The sequence below is a fragment of the Nilaparvata lugens genome, chromosome 3, assembly GCF_014356525.2.
Source record: "Nilaparvata lugens isolate BPH chromosome 3, ASM1435652v1, whole genome shotgun sequence".
In the NCBI taxonomy this organism is placed as follows: Eukaryota; Metazoa; Arthropoda; class Insecta; order Hemiptera; family Delphacidae; genus Nilaparvata; species Nilaparvata lugens.
Genome location: NC_052506.1, coordinates 82,477,382 through 82,496,931, shown reverse-complemented (window position 1 = coordinate 82,496,931; position 19,550 = coordinate 82,477,382). Strand labels below are relative to the sequence as shown.

The window sequence follows — 19,550 nt, the reverse complement described above, 5'->3', positions numbered from 1 at the left end:
TATGACAGTTGAAACACCCCCCCCCCCAAACAGCAATGCCATACTGCAGAATTGATTTAACTGGAGCATGATATACTATTTCTAATTCTTTCTTATTTAGAATTTTATTTATTTGTTAGAATTTGTAAGATGAATATCTAATTCTTCTACAGACGGACTTAATATGTACATCCCACTTTAGATGATCATCTATTATTATTCCCAAGTTTTTGATATTATTGACTTTTTTATAGTGGGACAATCACAAATTCCTAGGTCTGAAGTGCACCTTGATTGGAGCTTTAATTCTTCATTATCAACAGGCTACCCTATTTCATTTAGTGAGAAGGTTATGTAGCTAGTTTTATCTATATTCAAACATAGGGTATTTCCATCTAGCCAATTCTTAATTTGTAATAAGTTTTGTTCAGCTATGGTGTGAACTTCATTCCAAGTTCTATTTATTTATTTATTCGTGGATAGAATCACAAATCATATGAATATGATTAGGAAGGAACAACAGGCTTGGCCCAAATCTATTCCATTCCCAAATTTTGATAAATTAATAAAATATCCAAAAAATAGGTTATGTTTCTATTGTAAAACCTTCAAGTTCAATTTTCGTCCAAAAATATATACAAGCTAAACATTTTGAATTTATAGAAACTAGAACATCAAACTATTTTTAAATATAACACTTAATTATCACTTCATATTGAATTAATCAAGTTACCGTGGAAAATAGCTGCAATAAATTACAAGTCAAAATTTGGAGATAAATTCAAGCATGCTCTATGGATCGTGAAACTACTATGATATTCAGAGTTGAAATTTCCGATTTATAGGTTTATTGTTTTTCAGATCGCGATACCGAACAACACAAAAATCAACTGCCTGGCATGGAGCAGCGAACAAGGGTGGATTGGAGTGGGGGGTGATGACGGCCTGTTGAAAGTTTTGAAACTTGATCCAGGTAACAAAAAATTCAATTAATTTCTAGGTAGAATTTAAGTAATTAATAGAGTTAACTTCCTGCTTAGTGTACCTTGTTTTACTTTCCTTTCTCTATTACCATAGGTAGGAAAAGTATTGCTTTCAAAAAAAAAAAATTAAGGTACCCTTATTTCAAGTTTTCTATACGTTTTAAGGTCCCCTGAGTCCAAAAACATGATTTTTGTGTGTGTGTGTGTGTGTGTGTGTGTGTGTGTGTGTGTGTGTGTGTGTGTGATTCTGAATAAATTAGCATCCACTGTTGAACCAGTTTTTACTTTTCTTGCCCTATTACCATAGGTAAGGAAAGTATTGCTTTCCAAAAAAAGTTAAGGTACCCTAATTTCAAGTTTTATATACGTTTCAAGGTCCCCTGAGTCCAAAAACATTATTTTTGGGTGTTGGTCTGTGTGTGTGTGTGTGTGTGTATGTCTGTGAACACGATAACTCTATTCCTAATTAACCGATTGACTTGAAATTTTAAACCTATGGCCCTTATACCTTGAGGATCCGACAACAAGAAATTCAATAAAATAATATTCAAGATGGCGGATAATAACTAAAAAACCATGTTTTCACGTTTTTCTCGAAAACGACTCAAAACTATTTTCTTTGAATTTATACCTTGTATAGCTATTTATAAGCCATATCAACTGGCATGAGTCTCATTTCTGGGAAAATTTCAGGGGCTAGGTAAAATTCTTGAGAAAAATGGATTTTGTTGAAACACGATTTTCTCAAAAATGACTAGACCGATTTTTTCAAATTCATACCCTGTATAGTTAATCAACTCTATCAACTGGCATAAGTCTCCTTCCTGGGAAACTAACAGGGGGTCCACCCCATCTTTGAGAAATGGACTTTGTAACCTCCTTCTCGTGCATGAGGTAGGTAGGCAGAGCAGTTTATTCAAAAGATCACATAGTCGAGATATTTCATCTGTAGAACAGCTGTTTTGACGACTTTTTAAAAATCATCATAATATTTCACAATTTACACAAGGAAAAATGTACTCTGACAACAATATATACGATAGTATGATCGTAGTTTTAAATACGTAGCCGCCAATCGTCTTTGTGTTAGGCCCGCCGCAAAGTAGACCCACGCTAATCCACGAAAAGCAACCCACGCCGTGGGATGTTTTGTAAACCATTGCTAGGCTTCTCCAGACATCTGTGTAATACATGCAATGAATAATCCACTTGTCAGCTGATTGATTATGAATAATCCTATAGCAATGGTTTATAAAGCCTCCAACGGCGTGGGTTGCTTTTCATGGGTCTACTTTGGGTCTCATTCTCGTTCAAGAATGAGGCTTACAGTTCAATGAGCAAGGAAAGTTGTGTGAGTGTACCACACCAGATATTTTATCAATAAAATCAATTTCAATTTGTAGAAGTTATTTACTACAATAATCTGTTGCAATCATTAAAAGAACGTTGGTGACCTGAAAATGATGATTGGTGTTTTGGCAGGTAAAGATGCCAAGGTGAAGGGTTTGGCAGCTCCAGCCAATCTGTCCATGAACCAAACACTGGAGGGACATAATGGCAAAATACAGGTTATCACGTGGAATGAGCAACACCAAAAGCTTACCACCAGTGATCAGAATGGCCTCATCATTGTGTGGATGTTGTACAAGGTAATTATGTCCGTCCTATCAATGATCTCACATCATTCACTTCTTTTCATTCAATCATACCTATCTTATAAGACCCTATAAGATCTCCCGGTAGTGTGTTAATGGGAAGGGTATAATATTGTATGTCCTTTTCAGGGAATCGACAATTATTTGTACAATATTATAAAATATCTATACAATCCTTCCCATCTATATATCCTTCCCATTAACACACTACATTGGGCACGTTCTGTATACATGGTATGTGGTAAATTGTCCGATTCACAATTTACCTAGTAAAAAGTAACACGTTCCATGGAAGGAATTTTGACAGATTCTGTTCCAGAAACCTGTTCCAGTTCCAACTTTCTGCCCCACAGTCGAAGTGTGGTAAATTGTCCGACCTGGTACAGTTCCAACTATCTGAGCTCTCATTGGTCGATTACTGTAGTCTGCTTGTTTCTCTGTGCATGCGCTGATAGCATGTTCACCATAGCATAGAATACATAACCTACAATTGTCACAAAGTAAAATTGTGATGAGAAAATAATTAATAAATATTATTGAAAAACGCCCGGCTATCAGCAAGCTAGCTGACCGCGGAGATAAGGAGGCTACCGATGGCGCACCATCTTCCGCGCATCGAGAGGATTCTTACCGCCTCTGGCGGCGGCACAACTCCATCCCCTCTACTTTGGGAGAGTATATAATCGCCGGACGAGCCCCAGACCACAGCATTCTGCTCCCAACCTTCCTCTCCTGTACAGCGGCCCGTTGGCTGCCGTACGTCCCTGACCTCCTGTCCTTGTACAGCGGCCCGTTGGCTGCCGTCCCTAACCTTCCATCCCCCCAGGGCACAGCGGCCCGTTGGTTGCCGTCCCTAACCTTCCATCCTCCCAGGGCACAGCGGCCCGTTGGCTGCCGTCCCTATCCTCCCATCCTCCCAGGGCACAGCGGCCCGTTGGCTGCCGTCCCTATCCTTCTATCCTCTCCGGGCACAGCGGCCCGTTGGCTACCGTCCCTCCTGTCTATCCTTCCTCTTCCTACTATACTGGGGCGGAACCGAGGCCGTAAGGCCAATACAAAATTACCTCGAAGTGGTGTCATCAGAGAAGAGAGCGACCACGCCGTCAGAAGCACCAGGAGGTGCTGTCCACGCCAGCTGAGGCACAAAGAAGAAAGAAGAGGAACTTCGACTTGCCTCCTTTCCCCGCCCACATTACGTCTGAGCTAAGTCATCCAGGAACAACACCTGGGTATCAATCACCCACCTCTGAAGCTACTCAGGGTGTACGTGATACAATATTATGTTTGATAACCATTCATTAAATGAATTTTTCTCGATAGGCCATTGCAAATCGCCTCTAAAAGGCATTATGGGAAGTATTCCTTCGATCGCCTCTAAAAGGCATTCTGAGAAGTATTTCTTCGAAACATCCATTTTGTAAATCATATCCATCTTTTATGGATGGAAATGAAGGTCTTCGTGCAGAACGATCAGAAAGTCCAAGGGCTGACGCATGTTTACGTGCTGAACGCCTTGTAAATTGCAAAATTGAAGCTCTCACTGTCTCGATGTTTTCATGTGATCTAATGGGCCGTGGACCTTTAGATCTTTTGATCTATTTTCCTAAACGTAGTAACCCACGAAACAATTGATTTCCGGTCTGGAACACTGGCTAATGAGGCTAAATTGAACCGATTCCGAAAGGCGCGCTGTGCTGCAGCAACTGAACAGACACTCGATAAGTAGGCCTCAAAGGCGAACGCAATTGCTCCAATGCATAATGGCGACTGATCTGTGCAAGAACTTTAAAACCATGCCTCTCGAATGTGACTACTTGCACTCCGCTATGTCATCATCTAACTGAAAAGTGAGATTTTCAAAAAATAAAGTTTTGATGCCGCACTCTGTACTATCGTTATTCAAATTGCATTCAATCTTTATTTTCATTGAATATTTAGCAATAATGTCATTCAATACTAATTGGTATATAAGCCAGTATATATTGTATCATTTATAAATAGAGAATTCCAATCTAATCCTATATATGGTTGAGGTCTGGTGAGTTTCACTTAGCTACCTAATAAGTAGCATTACTGCTTTCCATTCTACCAACAATGATTAAAAGTTAATCTAATTTCAAAATTAATCTCAGTACAGCGCAGCTCCAGCCCTGGGTTCGATCCTCATTCCGCTCCTGGAATTCATTGTCTGTTCACCTACACTCATGTGGACAACATATGAAAAAATAGTTGACCAACAAATTGCAGAATACAAACAAATAGAAATCAACCAACAGTCATGACCTTTTCTCAGTGATACAATATATGGGTATATTTATTACATAGTCAATAATCTCAAGAGCATGTATTAAATAATCAACAATGATTATTTATTTATTGATAAAAAAATGTGTAGAAGTAACAGATCGGTGATCCAGTTTGCTTCTATTATGAAAATGAAATAATAAATCAAAAATAAGTTTAAATAAGATTTAAAGATTACTAGAAATACAATACAATGAGATCAAGACCTATGATGATACAGATGATGCAGACCTAAACTTGTACTATTAATAAAAGTTGTTGATTAAAATGGTATTGATTACACTTAGTGAGGTCCACCTTATAATGGCAGTGTTTGTAGTAATGATATTGCCACAGAATACGATACAGAATGGAAAGTCGGCTAGTATCCTGTCGCAAAAATTCGCCATCTTCGAAGAAAGTTCAGCATTGTAATATTATTCCGGGAGGTTCGGATCACTTCACTGATGCGGGTCAATCGGTCTCGTTCACTACCGCGAGCCAATCAGAAGACCAGGATAGCTGTAATTCTAATTTCTAACAAAATGGCGCAGTAACGTTGACATGGTCTTGGTGCACTCAAGTATTGGCGAGATGTAAAAAGCATTGGTTTGATAGGCGTTTGATTGATACTTACAATTCTGTATGTATTCTGTGGTATTGCTATCCTTGTCTATTATTGAACAAAGCGGATATCGCTATCTCTTTCTCGCTTTACTCTGTTGCCAGATCGTCTTTTAACAATTTAGAATTAATAATTAATTAACAAAATATTTGATCTCGATTATGAAAATCTATTACGAAATTATTGAAAAATTTAATTTCTTGCTTTATAAAATAAAATCGTTTATTTAAAACGAGAATAAACAGTTGATATTACATCAATAAACCTGTATCAGCTACCGTCTATAGAAGGCATTGAGGATCGGCAACGTTGTTCTTCTTCACATTCACTCTTACTCTCACACTCTCTCTGTCTTTTGGTAGAGAGTTAGTGGGAAGGATACTTCGAATATTCTAACATATTCATTGATATGTCCAAAACTCCGCCAATTTATGTAGATGCATAACAATATTATCTATTTTATCTATAGTTATTACAAATTGCTTTTTTTCATATCATATACAGCTCAATAATTATTTTATTATTTATATTTTGCAAATTCATCTATAATTTTTCTGTATTGTAAGCTATTGATGTAAGTGTAAAAGCCCGTATATATTGTAATCTACATAAATAAAGTATTCAATCAATCAATCAATCTTTATTTTCTCTTTCATCTTGAGCGTCGATCTTTCTTCACTGCCATTATAACGTGTACCTCACTATAGTTATATACACAAAGTAGAACCTTGATATTACCTGTGGTTGGAGGCATGATCATTTTTGATTCTAGGGCTCCTGGTACGAAGAAATGATAAATAATAGAAATAAATCAGTGGTGAAAGGCATGGCTTGGAATTCCGATGGACAGAAAATCTGTATAGTTTATGAGGACGGTGAGTATGGGTAAAATAATTTAAAAAAAAAGCCCGGTTGCACAACAGCCGGTTAAATTTTAACCGTGATTAATTTCACGAGAACCAATCAGAGAAGGCGTTTTTTGAAAAGACAGCATCTCTGATTGGTTCTCGTGGAATTAATCACGGTTAAAATTTAACCGGCTGTTGTGCAACCGGCACTAAACATTGTCGGACAAACTTCAATATCAAACTAGATTCACCACATTGGAGAAATAGCTATTGAACTACTAGATTTGAAATAAGACAGAGAATTGACAACGCTGTTTTCTTATCTTTCTTCTCTGACGTTATAACATAGGCCTGTTGCTCTCGTCCAGTAATATCTATATTACGATTTGTGACTTAGGGCCGGTTTCCGTGCTCGGGATTTAGCTAAGTTCTAGACTTTAAACAGCTGGAGTCAGAAAATTGGCTTTCCAAAATAGTATACTGGCCAGCAACTTTCTTTCAAAGATTTTTATTTTTAAAAGAAAGCAAGAGGTTGCCATACGCCTTCAACCAGTTGTAAGCATTCTCCAACTGAGTGGTTAGAAGCATCAGTAAATAAACCAAGTGTTTCATCCTAGAATGTTTACTCATATTTCCCATTCCTGTCATTCATCCATGCTTCACTCTTAAAACTGTTATTTGTTTTCTCCAAGATCAAAAACGGACTTATGTTAATAAACTCAGTTCAAGTTTGAATTTTTATCACATATGATAATTTATCCAGTTCCGTGATAATCTTTCCATCTGATAAAAAAAATATTTCTCAACTATTTAAAAAAAATTTGTCAATCAAGAATATTATAATTTCTTCAGCATTATTTAGTTCATTTCATAATTTTTTATTTTATCTACAGTCACCTATTAAATTTGTTTTTCAAATGTGAGAATATTGATACTGATGGGCACGTATCATAGAAAATATTGAAACCCCACCTTATAGAAATAGACACGGCCAGACATCTGTGTAATGTATGCAATGAATAATCCACTTGTGATCTGATTGATTATGAATAATTCTTAAGTCTGATTGATCCTATCTTCAAAGTAGATGATATCGGAGTATGGAGGAATTTCTCTTCTTTTCATATTATCCTTAAAATGCAAAATTTCAAAAAAAAACTTGTGTATACATCGATGCGCAGTTGAAAAAGGAACATTCCTGCCAAATCTCATCGAATTCTATTAACGCGTTTGGCTGTAATCGCGTTACATACAGTCAGACAAAAGAAAATCCGAGTTGAAACATAGACCTCACTAAGTTCGGTCAATTAAAGGACCTTAATGGAAGTGAAGCTTGGACAATGGGTGTGAAAGAAGAGAGAAGAATTTCTGTTTTTGAAACATGGTGCTACAAAATAATGCTGAGGATCTGTTGGAGAGAGAAGGTAACAAATGAAGAGGTGTTTCAATGATTTGGGAGAGAGGTTGTCTACTGAAAGAAATAAAAAGAAGAAGAGCACAACAACTATAGTCCGAGAGATATTACTTTTTACGTGGCTTTCTCTCGTAGACAGAGAGGCCCGATGCTCTTTCCTTCACTAATCACTGCCTCTTACATCCAGCATGCTTACTCCTCTTCACTACACTGTCCATGCTACAAACTGTGCAACGAGAAACTGGTTTCCCCTCTTCATGTTGAAAGTAATATCTCTCGGACTATAGTTGGTCATATTCTTCGACATGAGGAACTAACATAGAGAATAATGGAGGGAATGCAAGACTGGAGTACATAAAAGAACTGAAGAAGGATGTGAGGTGTGCCAACTACAGAGTTTTCAGGTCGCAACTGATCAATTTCAGGGCCTCTGACATGACCTAACGACTGCTTTTTAGGCAGCCAGGACCGACAATTAACGTGTCCATCCGAAATACGAGAGTGGCCCGAGAAAAATATCTTGCCCGGGCTGGGATTCAAACCCGGGTCTTTGGATTACAAAGCCAGCTTCTAATCCACTCGACTAGGGCCACTCCTATCCTTGTCTATCATTCAACAAAGTGGATAGCGCTATCTCTTTCTCGCTTTGCTCTGTTGCCAGATCGTCTTTCAACAATGTAGAATTAATAATTAAAATATTTCATCTAAATTATAAAAATTCATTACGAAATTATTGAAAAATATAATTTCTCCCTTGATAAAATATAATTTATTATTTTGAACGAGAATGAACAGTTAATATTACATCAATAAACCTGTATCAGTCACCGTCTATAGAAGGTATTGACAAGACAGAGGATCGGCAACGTTTTTCTCCTATCTTTCTCCACTGCCATTATAACGTGGACTTCACTTTAGCTTCACTCTTCCTTCCTCTGCTGCACTACTTTATTTGAAACTAGATTTAGTTTAATATTATTCAATTAACGTGTCATACACTGTTAGAGCTATGCTCATATATACAGTTTCACATGACAAAATGATAATAATAATAATATTTCGACCCTGAACAATGGGCCATATGAATAAAGTTGAGCATTTGCTTATACTTCTAAAATATGCAGCATTTGCTTCAATTTCTATGAATAAACGTGAGCAAAACCTTTTGCTCATGCTCATCAAAAAAATAGTTTGAGCATTTGCTCAAAAGTAAATGCTTTTGCTCAAAATTGTATGAATAAACTAGAGCATTTGCTCTAGAAGCAAATGCTTCAAAAAAGGCGAGTCTAGTCTAGAGCAGCTTATCACCATTTGCTCATAGTAAAATGGCTCAACTAATCCGTATGAGGGAGAGGAAACTATACCAGATACGATCACAACCATATGATATATATATATCACCATTATCCCTACAAAAGAATAAATACAAAAGATAGTCATCACAAAATAGGAGATAGGCATTTAAGAAGATGAGAGTGTGGACGATTATAAGAAGGCTATTGATATTATAAGAATATGCTGAAGGTTATTATAGAGATGACATTTTTTTACGCTATTATTTCAAAATTCTAAACTCAACTAACCTAAAACTCTATTCATAAATAGAAAACAGAGCAGACGACGCAAACACAAGCGGTGCACCCTATTTGCATATTTAGCGCTTCCTTGAGCTATAAAAACAAACTAATGCTACAAAAGCGAATCAGCTGATGAAAAATCTTCAAAATACGTGAGCATTTTCTTCAGAGCTCAGGAGCATAAGGTAAGAGTATAAGGTAAAGCTCTGGTTTTATTCATATGGGCCAATGTATTTATGTATGTGTTTTTGTTTTTAGATGAAAGTGAACATTGAATGCGTGATCAGTGCGCATGCGCAGGTGGTTGGTCTGTGCTGGTACGACGGTCGTAACGGCTACATCGAGGAAGAGTGTCCCTGTCTGGCCATCTGCTTCAACACGGGTCATGTGCAGATTATGCGCCGAGAGAATGACGATGGTACTTTATTAATTTCATCGATACTGGTTACTGTAGGCTGGGTACTTTATTTCTAGAAAAATTAATTTGAATTCTTTAGCATTTCAACAAATACAATAATATAGTATTTCTTTTGATCTGCACGAGTTGATTCTCATCATCCAGTTAATTAAATTAACAGATTTGGATAATTTTGATTGGTTACAGCTCTCATAGAATTTCCTACTATAGTGAGGTCCACGTTATAATGGCAGTGTTTGATTAGCAGTGATATTGCAATGATCCTTGTCTATTATTCAACAAAGCGGATAACGCTATCTCTTTCTTGCTTTGCTCTGCTGCCATATCGTTTTTTAACAATGTAGAAATATAACTAATTGACAAAATATTCAATCTCGATTATGAAAATTCATTATGAAATCATTGAAAAATATAATTTCTTGCTTAATAAAATATAATTGAGCATTTTAAACAAGAATGAACAGTTAATAATCCTGTATCAGCTACCGTCTATAGACGGCATTTAGGATCGGCAACGTTGTTCACCTATCTTTCTCCACTGTCATTATAACATGGACCTCACTATAGCTGATTTCCCTGTTGTCAATATTTGCAGTAAAAATTTTCAGGGTAAAGCTAGGGTCACACGAGCACACAAAGTGCGTCCGTTGCAATTTACTTTTCCTCCAGCTACTGTCCAAAGTACTTACTTTACTCCCTGAAACATAATACTAAAGTGTCACTTTTTCGATCTCGGTAGTAAAAAACTGAAAAACTCCCTAGGGAGTAAAAGTGACTCCATTTAAATAACATAGGAAGCATCTCTAATTCAAAAACTCACATGTAATAGGTTAGAAGGTCTAAGCTCAGATGAGAAAGCGTAATAGAGGTGTCTGTCATGAGTCAACTGAATTCAATACCACAACAAGAAATTTGATCAACTCATGAAATATACGTTTGTATGATATTATATTCTTATTTTGTAGACGATAAAAATTAAAACAATTTTAAAAATATTTTATTCTATTCAAAATACCAGCCAACAAATATTTTTGATCTGCAATTCAAATCTGAAACGCGTGATCTGGAGTCAGCCATTTTTGGTAGCCGCTCAGCTGATATAATTGTTACAACTTTTGCCGATAGATAGCGCAATCGGCAGTGCCAATCAGCCGACTGGTTTTTAGGTTTTAGATTTTAGGTTATGTTGTTAGGAAACTTTGTCACCAATACGTAAGTTTTTAAAATGATTTTATTTGCAGTTTCTATAAAAAAATGTAGATGGAGGAAAAATGTTGTGTACATCACGAGCGAAAAATACTTTTTCTCTCTCAGGAAAATTGTTGCCCTCGGCTTCGCCTCAGGCTTCAAACTTTTTCCCTCAGGGAGAAAAAGTCGTACTTTTCACTCTTGATATACAAATAACTATTTTGACGTCCGTTGTAAAAATACATAGAAGTGAATTGGTGACAACACAAGAGGTACGTGAGTACCAAGTAACGGAAGTCGTAACGGACGGTGATTGAACGAACGAACTGCGCAGAAATGCTACAACGCACGTCGAGACATGCAAAAGTTATTGCTTCGTCTGTTTCCATTGCGTAAAGCCAACTGACGTTGACGCACCACACTCAACGCTCGTGTGGTGTCATTGGCAACGGACGCACTATGTGCGCTCGTGTGGCCCTAGCCTAATTGATAAAAATTAATATTGATTTTCGTTTAATAGGCCTAATCGTTTGAATTCTTTAGCATCTGAACAAATGCAATATAGTATTTCTTTTGATCTGCACGAGTTAATCAAAATAATAGATTTGGGTAATTTTGATTGGTTACAGCCCCCGTTCAGTTAGACACAGGGATCAGTGCGACATTCTGTGCGTGGAACCATAATGGCAGCATCCTGGCCATCACTGGATCGACGATGCTAACTGGAGACGACAAGGAGACAAACATTATCCAGTTCTTCACGCCTTTCGGAGAGGTAGGTGTTTCTCTTCTTATACATATTAAGGTGCGTTCATATAAGATATAGGCCTACGCGCTCTGAACATGCTCCGATCACGCGAGATGTTAACGTGTGTGATGCCCACCCAGGACCCAGTCTCAAGGTTTAAACTAAATGAAATCATATTAATTATATATATATATATATATATATATATATTATATATATATATATACTGAAATAATGACATAAATATATATATATATATATATATATATATATATATATATATATATATATATATATATATAATATATATATATATATATAATTTTTATTTAGGGAAATGACAGAAATACTGCTGCAGGTACGTTAATGAGCGACAGAATCGTAATAAAAATCAGGGCAGTAAGCTAGACATGAAAGGCGTCATTAGATGGCATGTAAAAAGAAACGGGAAGCGAATGGGGGCGAGAAGGAAAAGGAGAAGGAGGAGGAAAAGCGGAGATAGACAACTCTACGTTAAAACTTTACTTAAATACTTGTTGAAAAATAAAATCAAATTTCCTAAATTAAATAAACATATCTACAACTTCAGACCAAATATAATAGAAAAATTCCAAATTTATCCTACAAAGTTAACTTTTATTAGAAGACAATTGATTTACACAAGCAGCAAATTAATAAATGCAATACCTTTTGATTTAAATGATAAAATATCAAAGAAGAGCATAACGGAGTGGATTAAAGGTGAATATTTCTTCACTTTGAACCTAGCATTGTGATTTGTTTTTTTCTGTTTCAGTTTGGTATTTCTCTGAATTCTGACAATTTATAGATTATCAATATAGGTGTGAATTATTCTACTTTGGACCACATTTTTAGAGTATATTGATTTAAAGTATATTTTGTGTCTACTTTTGTTATAAAGCTTTTCGTTTCAATTTCTAATTATTTTAAGGATTTTTTGTAAGCAACTCTCACCAGCGGGCAAAGATTTTTCTTTTTGCTGGTGATGCCTAGAAATATTATAATTGTTTTTTTCAGCTCTCATGTATATGCATGTATGTGTAATATTGTATTATGAACATTTTATTTTTATTTTTGCTCGTGTATTTATGTGTATGAATAAATTATTGTTTGTTTTCTTTTTGGCAATAAATGAATTTAAAATTTGAAATATTTATTTCGTCAATAAAAATACTGTATCGATAAAAATTCTCGTATCAGTAATATGAGAAGTATGTTAGAGAGTGAGTACATTTTCATTTGACAAAAGAATGTCCTATATGTTCACAGCTGAATATCAGCATTGATAGTTACATAAAATAAGTAGAGACTTATCCCACCATCCGAATGAATTACAGTGTTGTCAAATTGTTTAAAATTGAAACTTATTCGGATTTCTAATTTCAACACAGACTTGTATATAGAATATCATCCCCGGACCCCGGTATTCCAGTAGTGCTGAAAATGTTTCAGGGTTGAAGAACTGAAAGGAAAAATTAAAACACGAAAATATGTTTCAAATTATCCGGCAACTGTGTAATGGAGTTTGTTATGTAAGTGATGTCACTGAATAGAACTTGTTTTGATATGTTTTTATTTTAAATATCACTTCCCTTAGTATTGGGGTATTTTGTAATGATGGGGAGAATGTCTTCTTTCTATTGGTGTCTGAATAGTTTTTATTCGACCTGTTGTTATTTTCAATTGATGATTATCTTTGTTCGTTCGTGCGTGTCAGGTGATAGATGATTAAATGCCTAAATTAAAAAGTCCACTGTTTTAACAGCTTCGTCATTAAATACAAAGAGGTCTTGTCGAGTGCAAGACAGCACCTGTTGTTATTTTCAATTGATGATTATCTTTGTTCGTTCATGCGTGTCAGGTGATAGATGATTAAATGCCTAAATTAAAAATTCCACTGTTTTAACAGCTTCGTCATTAAATACAAAGAGGTCTTGTCGAGTGCAAGACAGCATTTTAGGAGGTGGTCATCTGACTGTCTTTATCTTTGTCAATGTCGAGACATTTCAAGCTGAAGTTTCGACTTGCTAGGAACATTTTTGCTCGTCATGCATGTTGTGTCATCAGCAAGAGGCTTCGAACAAAAAACCGCTGTTTAACAGCTGTCTATCATAAAATAAACAACCGATAACAATAAATAAACCACTGGAAAATGTCAAATAATAATAATAGAAAAATAACTCGACATCAAAAAGAGCAGCTAAGAAGAAACTGAGATACAAAAACTTAAGCTAGGAGCATTTCGCTGTGATGACACAACAATGTATGGCGTCATGTGTATCATGCATGTCCTACCGTTAGTGGCAGCGTCTATATACAGGAAGGTGCAGAGGATACACATGATTTCAAATCGCTTGTACTCGGCGACGGGAGGGGGTATTGACCTGGAACAAATGTTGGCAGACGGCCCATACTATGCCATTTCAGTCGCTATGGAGCGTTGGAACGTACAACATCGTGTGTTCGCTGTCTAGCAGTTTTAAAAACAATGAATCTGTAGTCACAGTGCAACATCTTTTCCGTCAATATTCTCAGTCGATCCACATTTTCCAGAGTACGAACTGAACGGGGAGGACCAGGTGGTTTCTTCTTCATTACAGAACCAGTATTTCGGTAAGGCACTGCACCTCGACGTCCAACTCTAAAATATTGACGATGTTGATTAATATTGATTATTTTATAGTTGGACGTCGAGGTGCAGTGCCTGATCTAAATACTGTATTCCGAAGGGTTGTAGCATTTAGAAGTACTGGTTCTGTGATGGAGAAGAAAGCACCTGGTCCTCCCCGTTCAGTTCGTAGTCCGGAAAATGTGAATCGAGTCAGAATATTGACGGAGAAGACTTTGCACTGTGACTACAGATTCATTGTTTTTAAAACTGCTAGACAGCGAACACACGATGTTGTACGTTCCAACGCTCCATAGCGACTGAAATGGCAAAGTATGGGCCGTCTGCCAACATTTGTTCCAGGTCAATACCCCCTCCCGTCGCCGAGTCAAGCTTAAGTTTTTGTATCTCAGTTTCTTCTTAGCTGCTCTTTTTGATGTTGAATTATTTTTCTATTATTATTATTATTATTATTATTTGACATTTTCCAGTGGTTTATTTATTGCTATCAGTTGTTTATTTTATGATAGACAGCAGTTTTTTGTTGGAAGCCTCTTGCTGATGACACAACATGCATGACGAGCAAAAATGTTCCTAGCAAGTCGAAACTTCAGCTTGAAATGTCTCGACATTGACAAAGATAAAGACAGTCAGATGACCACCTCCTAAAATGCTGTCTTGCACTCGACAAGACCTCTTTATATTTAATGATGAAGCTGTTAAAACAGTGGACTTTTTAATTTAGGCATTTAATCATCTATCACCTGACACGCACGAACGAACAAAGATAATCATCAATTGAAAATAATAACAGGTCGAATAAAAACTATTCAGACACCAATAGAAAGAAGACATTCTCCCCATCATTACAAAATACCCCAATACTAAGGGAAGTGATATTTAAAATAAAAACATATCAAAACAAGTTCTATTCAGTGACATCACTTACATAACAAACTCCATTACACAGTTAACGGATATTTTGAAACATAAGCTTTTTGAAAAACTTACATTCCCTCTGCACTACTCTGTACAACTGCCGTCAGTATAATTATGTAATGTTTATGGTATCAATTTGTGTATTTTCCAAAGGCAATTTGTGTATTTGCATGTTATGTTCAGTTGGTGCGCTCGCTGAAGGTGCCAGGTCGTTCGGTGTCGTCATGCGCGTGGGAGGGAGGCTCACTCCGCGTGGCTCTGTCGGTCGACTCTTACATCTACTTCGCCAACATTCGGCCCAGCTACAAGTGGACATACTTCTCCAACAGTGTGGTCGTCTACTCCTATAACCGACCCTCGGCCGTCGGCACACACGTCACATTCTGGGACACCAACAACAAAGAGGTCAGTGCAAACCAGGTAGACTGATAAAAGCAGTTTACCTATAGTGAGGTCCACGTTATAATGGCAGTGTTCGATTAGCAATTGTATTGCTGTCATTCTCTATCATTCAACAAAGCGGATAGATCTCTTTCTCGCTTCGTCAGATCGTCTTTCAACAATGTAGAATTAATGATTAATAAACAAAATATTTAATCTTAATTATGGAAATTTATTATGAAATGATTGAAAAGTATAACTTTTTGCTTATATGATTATTTTGATCAAGAATGAACAAAATATTACATCAATAAACCTGTATCAGCTACCGTATATAGAAAGCATTGCAAGACAGAGGATCGGATTCTGCTATATTTCTTCACTGCCATTATAACGTGGACCTCACTATAGAATATATATATTCTAGGTACATTGGATAAAATGTATAAAGCCTGGTCCACACGCAACGATATATTGCACCAATCTGTTAGATACCGACCATATTGTTATAATAATTGGAGCGTATGGACGGAAGATTGATCGCGATATATATCGGGGTTGAACGGTTGATCGAAAACTTGTATAGTAGCGCTCATCGAATTTCCATCTAGCTGTTCACCCTGTTGTCAATATTTGCCGTAGCAGAAGTCTTCGGGTTGATTTAAAGCATCTAATTGGTATTTTCGTTTAATATGAACTATTCATTAATTAGCATTTGAACAAATGCAACTTCTAATCTATTTCCATCTGTAGACATGGGTTATAAAAAAAGTAAAATACAATGTAAATAATTAAATAACTCGTGTAATCACATTTAATTCCAAGAGAAGCTGGCAATAGCAATTGTCAGCATGAGAAATGAGGTGAGTGCAATAATTATAATTCATCATGGTTTGTGATTTTTGCCCCATATTAGCACATTGGATTTTAAATTTGGCGCTCATCATTATCTTTACTCCTCCATAGTCCCAATTCATCATTCAAATTTACGGTTCGCTATCTAATAATCTCAAAATGTGTCGTGAACAAGGACCCGGTTGCACAAAAGTATGTTGAATTTTAATCATGATTAATTTTACGAGAACCAATTAGAGAAGGTTTTTTCAAAAAGAATAAGAAGCAAAAGCTGTTTGAATTTTTCGTGATTAATTTTTCACTTGAACCAAAGAGAAGCTTTCTTCAACACAGACTGTCCTTTAGTTGTTCACAAAATACTATTTGTTCTATTCTCTCACAAAATACTATTATTCAGCATTGTTGTGTATTATTTTCAAGGTAATTTGTTTTTCTCTCTCTTCAACAATTTAGAATTTGTTATTATTTTATTACTATTAAATTTTTTTATTATTTTAAATAAGAAGATATTGTTCGTTTTCTAATGATATTTTTTGTATTGTTATAATTTATGTAATAGAGAGTTGAGTGTAAGAGAGGGCTGACTGCGCCCTAACTTCGCTATCTAGGAAAAATAAAGGCAGTCATTCTATTCTATTCCTTTAAGCTTTGCCTATCGGCGAAGGGTCACTAAAAACAACGAACATTTTTGAAAATGTATCTTTCCATAAGCAATAGATACTCTTTTGTATCTTCTCAAAAGCAACGTGTTGCATCTGAAAAAATACACAAGGAGCTTTAATGTATCTTTCCATAAGCAACAGATGCTCTTTTGTATCTTCTCAAAAGCAACGTGTTGCATCTGAAAAAATACACAAGGAGCTTTAATGTATCTTACCATAAGCAACATATGCTCTTTTGTTTCTTCTCAAAAGCAATGTGTTACATTTGAATAAATACACAAGGAGCTTTAATGTATCTTTCCATAAGCAACAGATGCTCTTTTGTATCTTCTCAAAAGCAACGTTTTGCATCTGAAAAAATACACAAGGCGCTTTAATGTATCTTGCCATTAGCAAAAGATGCTCTTTTGTATCTTGCCATTAGCAAAAGATGCTCTTTTGTATCTTCTCAAAAGCAACGTGTTGCAAACGAAAAGATACACAAGGAGCTTTTTGGAATACGTCCTTTTAGCACAATAGCCTATCAGCTGGCATTCGTTCAACATGCTCTTTTCATTGTTAGTGATAGGCTGCAACTCTCTCATTCATGAAGAATTTCTGTGTGTAGGGATCTAGGGTCTCTGAAGCCTGATGTTTTTGCTAAGCCGTGAATATTATTCGGCGAACCATACCTTGTTCATATGCCGTTTCAAAGTCACGCAGGCAAAGCTGCGAGACGCCTACAACTGTAGCATAAAGATAGCGTTTAATACTGCTAGTATCATTTGTCTCTGCCATTAGTGTCTGAGTGTTTACTTTCATAAATATTTAAAAAATACAGTAAGATAGATTGAATGTTTTATTTTCCAGTGTCATCATAAAACGGTGAGAGGTCTGCTGAGTGTGGCTTCCCATAAGGACCACTGTGTGCTGGCGGTCAGAACTGATGACTCAGCAAATCCGTACGGACTACTTCTCTGCAACGCCATTGCTACGCCTGTCGACTGTCAGTAATCATCCATTTCATTGTCAACATAATTTAGTTAAAGAATAAGCATCTAAACTCACTTACTCCCAGGGCCATCTATATCTAAGTTGACATTTGGCCGCACCAACAAACTGTCTCCACGTAGTTCGCTCCTCAGCATCTCTTTCTGTCGCTTCAAGTCTCTCCATGTCAGTCTTGACCTGTTGCCACCATCTCTGTCTGGGTCTCCCACGGTGTCTTCTTCCTAGAGGGTTGGGCGTTGAAACTTGTTTCAGCTTGGACTCTTTTCCTCTTCTGAGTATGTGCCCAGCCCATTGTAATCTCCTACATTTTATTTCACTTACAATGTCTGGTTTATTGTAGAGGTCTCTGATTTCCTTATTATGTTTCCTCCTCCATTCTCCTTGCTCGTACGTCGGCCCATATATCTTTCGCATCACTTTATTTTCAAACACTATCCCCCAGTTTTTCGTACGTCGGTTAACTTTTAATCACGATTAAATGCTGTACTTTAATCGAGATTAGTGCTAACCGATGCATTTTGGTTTCACAAAACAGAAATTTCAAGCGATAACGCCGATTAAACTAACCGGCGTGAACAATTTTTAATTCTGATTAGTTGGCACCATTTTAATAGCGATTAGTTGAAAAGAAGAAAATTTGGTTGCACAAAGGTAAAAATCGAAAAATAACGCTGGTTAAACTATTCGACATAGAAGATTTTTAACAGGCCTTTCACGGGGAATTAAATACAACTAACGCCGGTTAGGTACCTACTGATAGTTGTCTTCCAATTAATTTTTGGTAGAAAAACTAAAAATTCAAAGTATGGGCTAAATATATGAATGAATTTCATTCATTAATAAAATAGAGAAGTGTATTTAGCTGATATTAGCATTCAAAATTAGATTCTGATTTTTGAGGTTAGTTTTCGATATCTGTGTCTGTTAGCAGCATAGCACTTGACACTGGCGACAGACAGAGCATTTTCATGGCGCATGCGCGCATGCCTCTGTATTGAATGGTCAAATTCACCGCTTCAATAACATAACCTCATTTTTACTTTACAACATACCTATCATTATCAGTTTTCTATTATGTAAATATTCTCTCTTATTAAAATTGAAATCAAACTCATTTTTTCTTTGTCTAATAATATTGGACCATGATCTCGTTTGTTAATATTTTTTCAGTTTCAAATTCACCGCTTCAATAACATAACCTTAATTATTTTGTGTCAGTTAAATTACAGTGTGGCCGGATTGTGAAACCGTTAAAGTCTTGGTTAGTTAACCGGTAAACTTAATCGGGATTAAAAACTAACCGATCTTGGTGGAACAGAAATGAATTTGTAAAACTAGAGCTGATTTGTTAATCGACGTTAATGTTCATATTTAAC

General features: G+C 36.2%; 1 protein-coding gene across 1 annotated transcript in view; it reads left to right on the top strand.

Moving 5' to 3' along the window:
• The window catches only part of LOC111043285 (WD repeat-containing protein 35), a 99,516-nt gene that overhangs the window by 3,612 nt on the left and 76,354 nt on the right, over positions 1 to 19,550 (top strand). The window contains exons 2-9 of the mRNA XM_039422917.1: positions 841 to 952; positions 2,445 to 2,611; positions 6,298 to 6,410; positions 9,534 to 9,549; positions 9,623 to 9,782; positions 11,600 to 11,745; positions 15,470 to 15,691; positions 18,034 to 18,169. Of these exons, the coding sequence (XP_039278851.1) occupies positions 841 to 952; positions 2,445 to 2,611; positions 6,298 to 6,410; positions 9,534 to 9,549; positions 9,623 to 9,782; positions 11,600 to 11,745; positions 15,470 to 15,691; positions 18,034 to 18,169 (1,072 nt within the window). The remainder of the gene's footprint in view (positions 1 to 840; positions 953 to 2,444; positions 2,612 to 6,297; positions 6,411 to 9,533; positions 9,550 to 9,622; positions 9,783 to 11,599; positions 11,746 to 15,469; positions 15,692 to 18,033; positions 18,170 to 19,550) is intronic.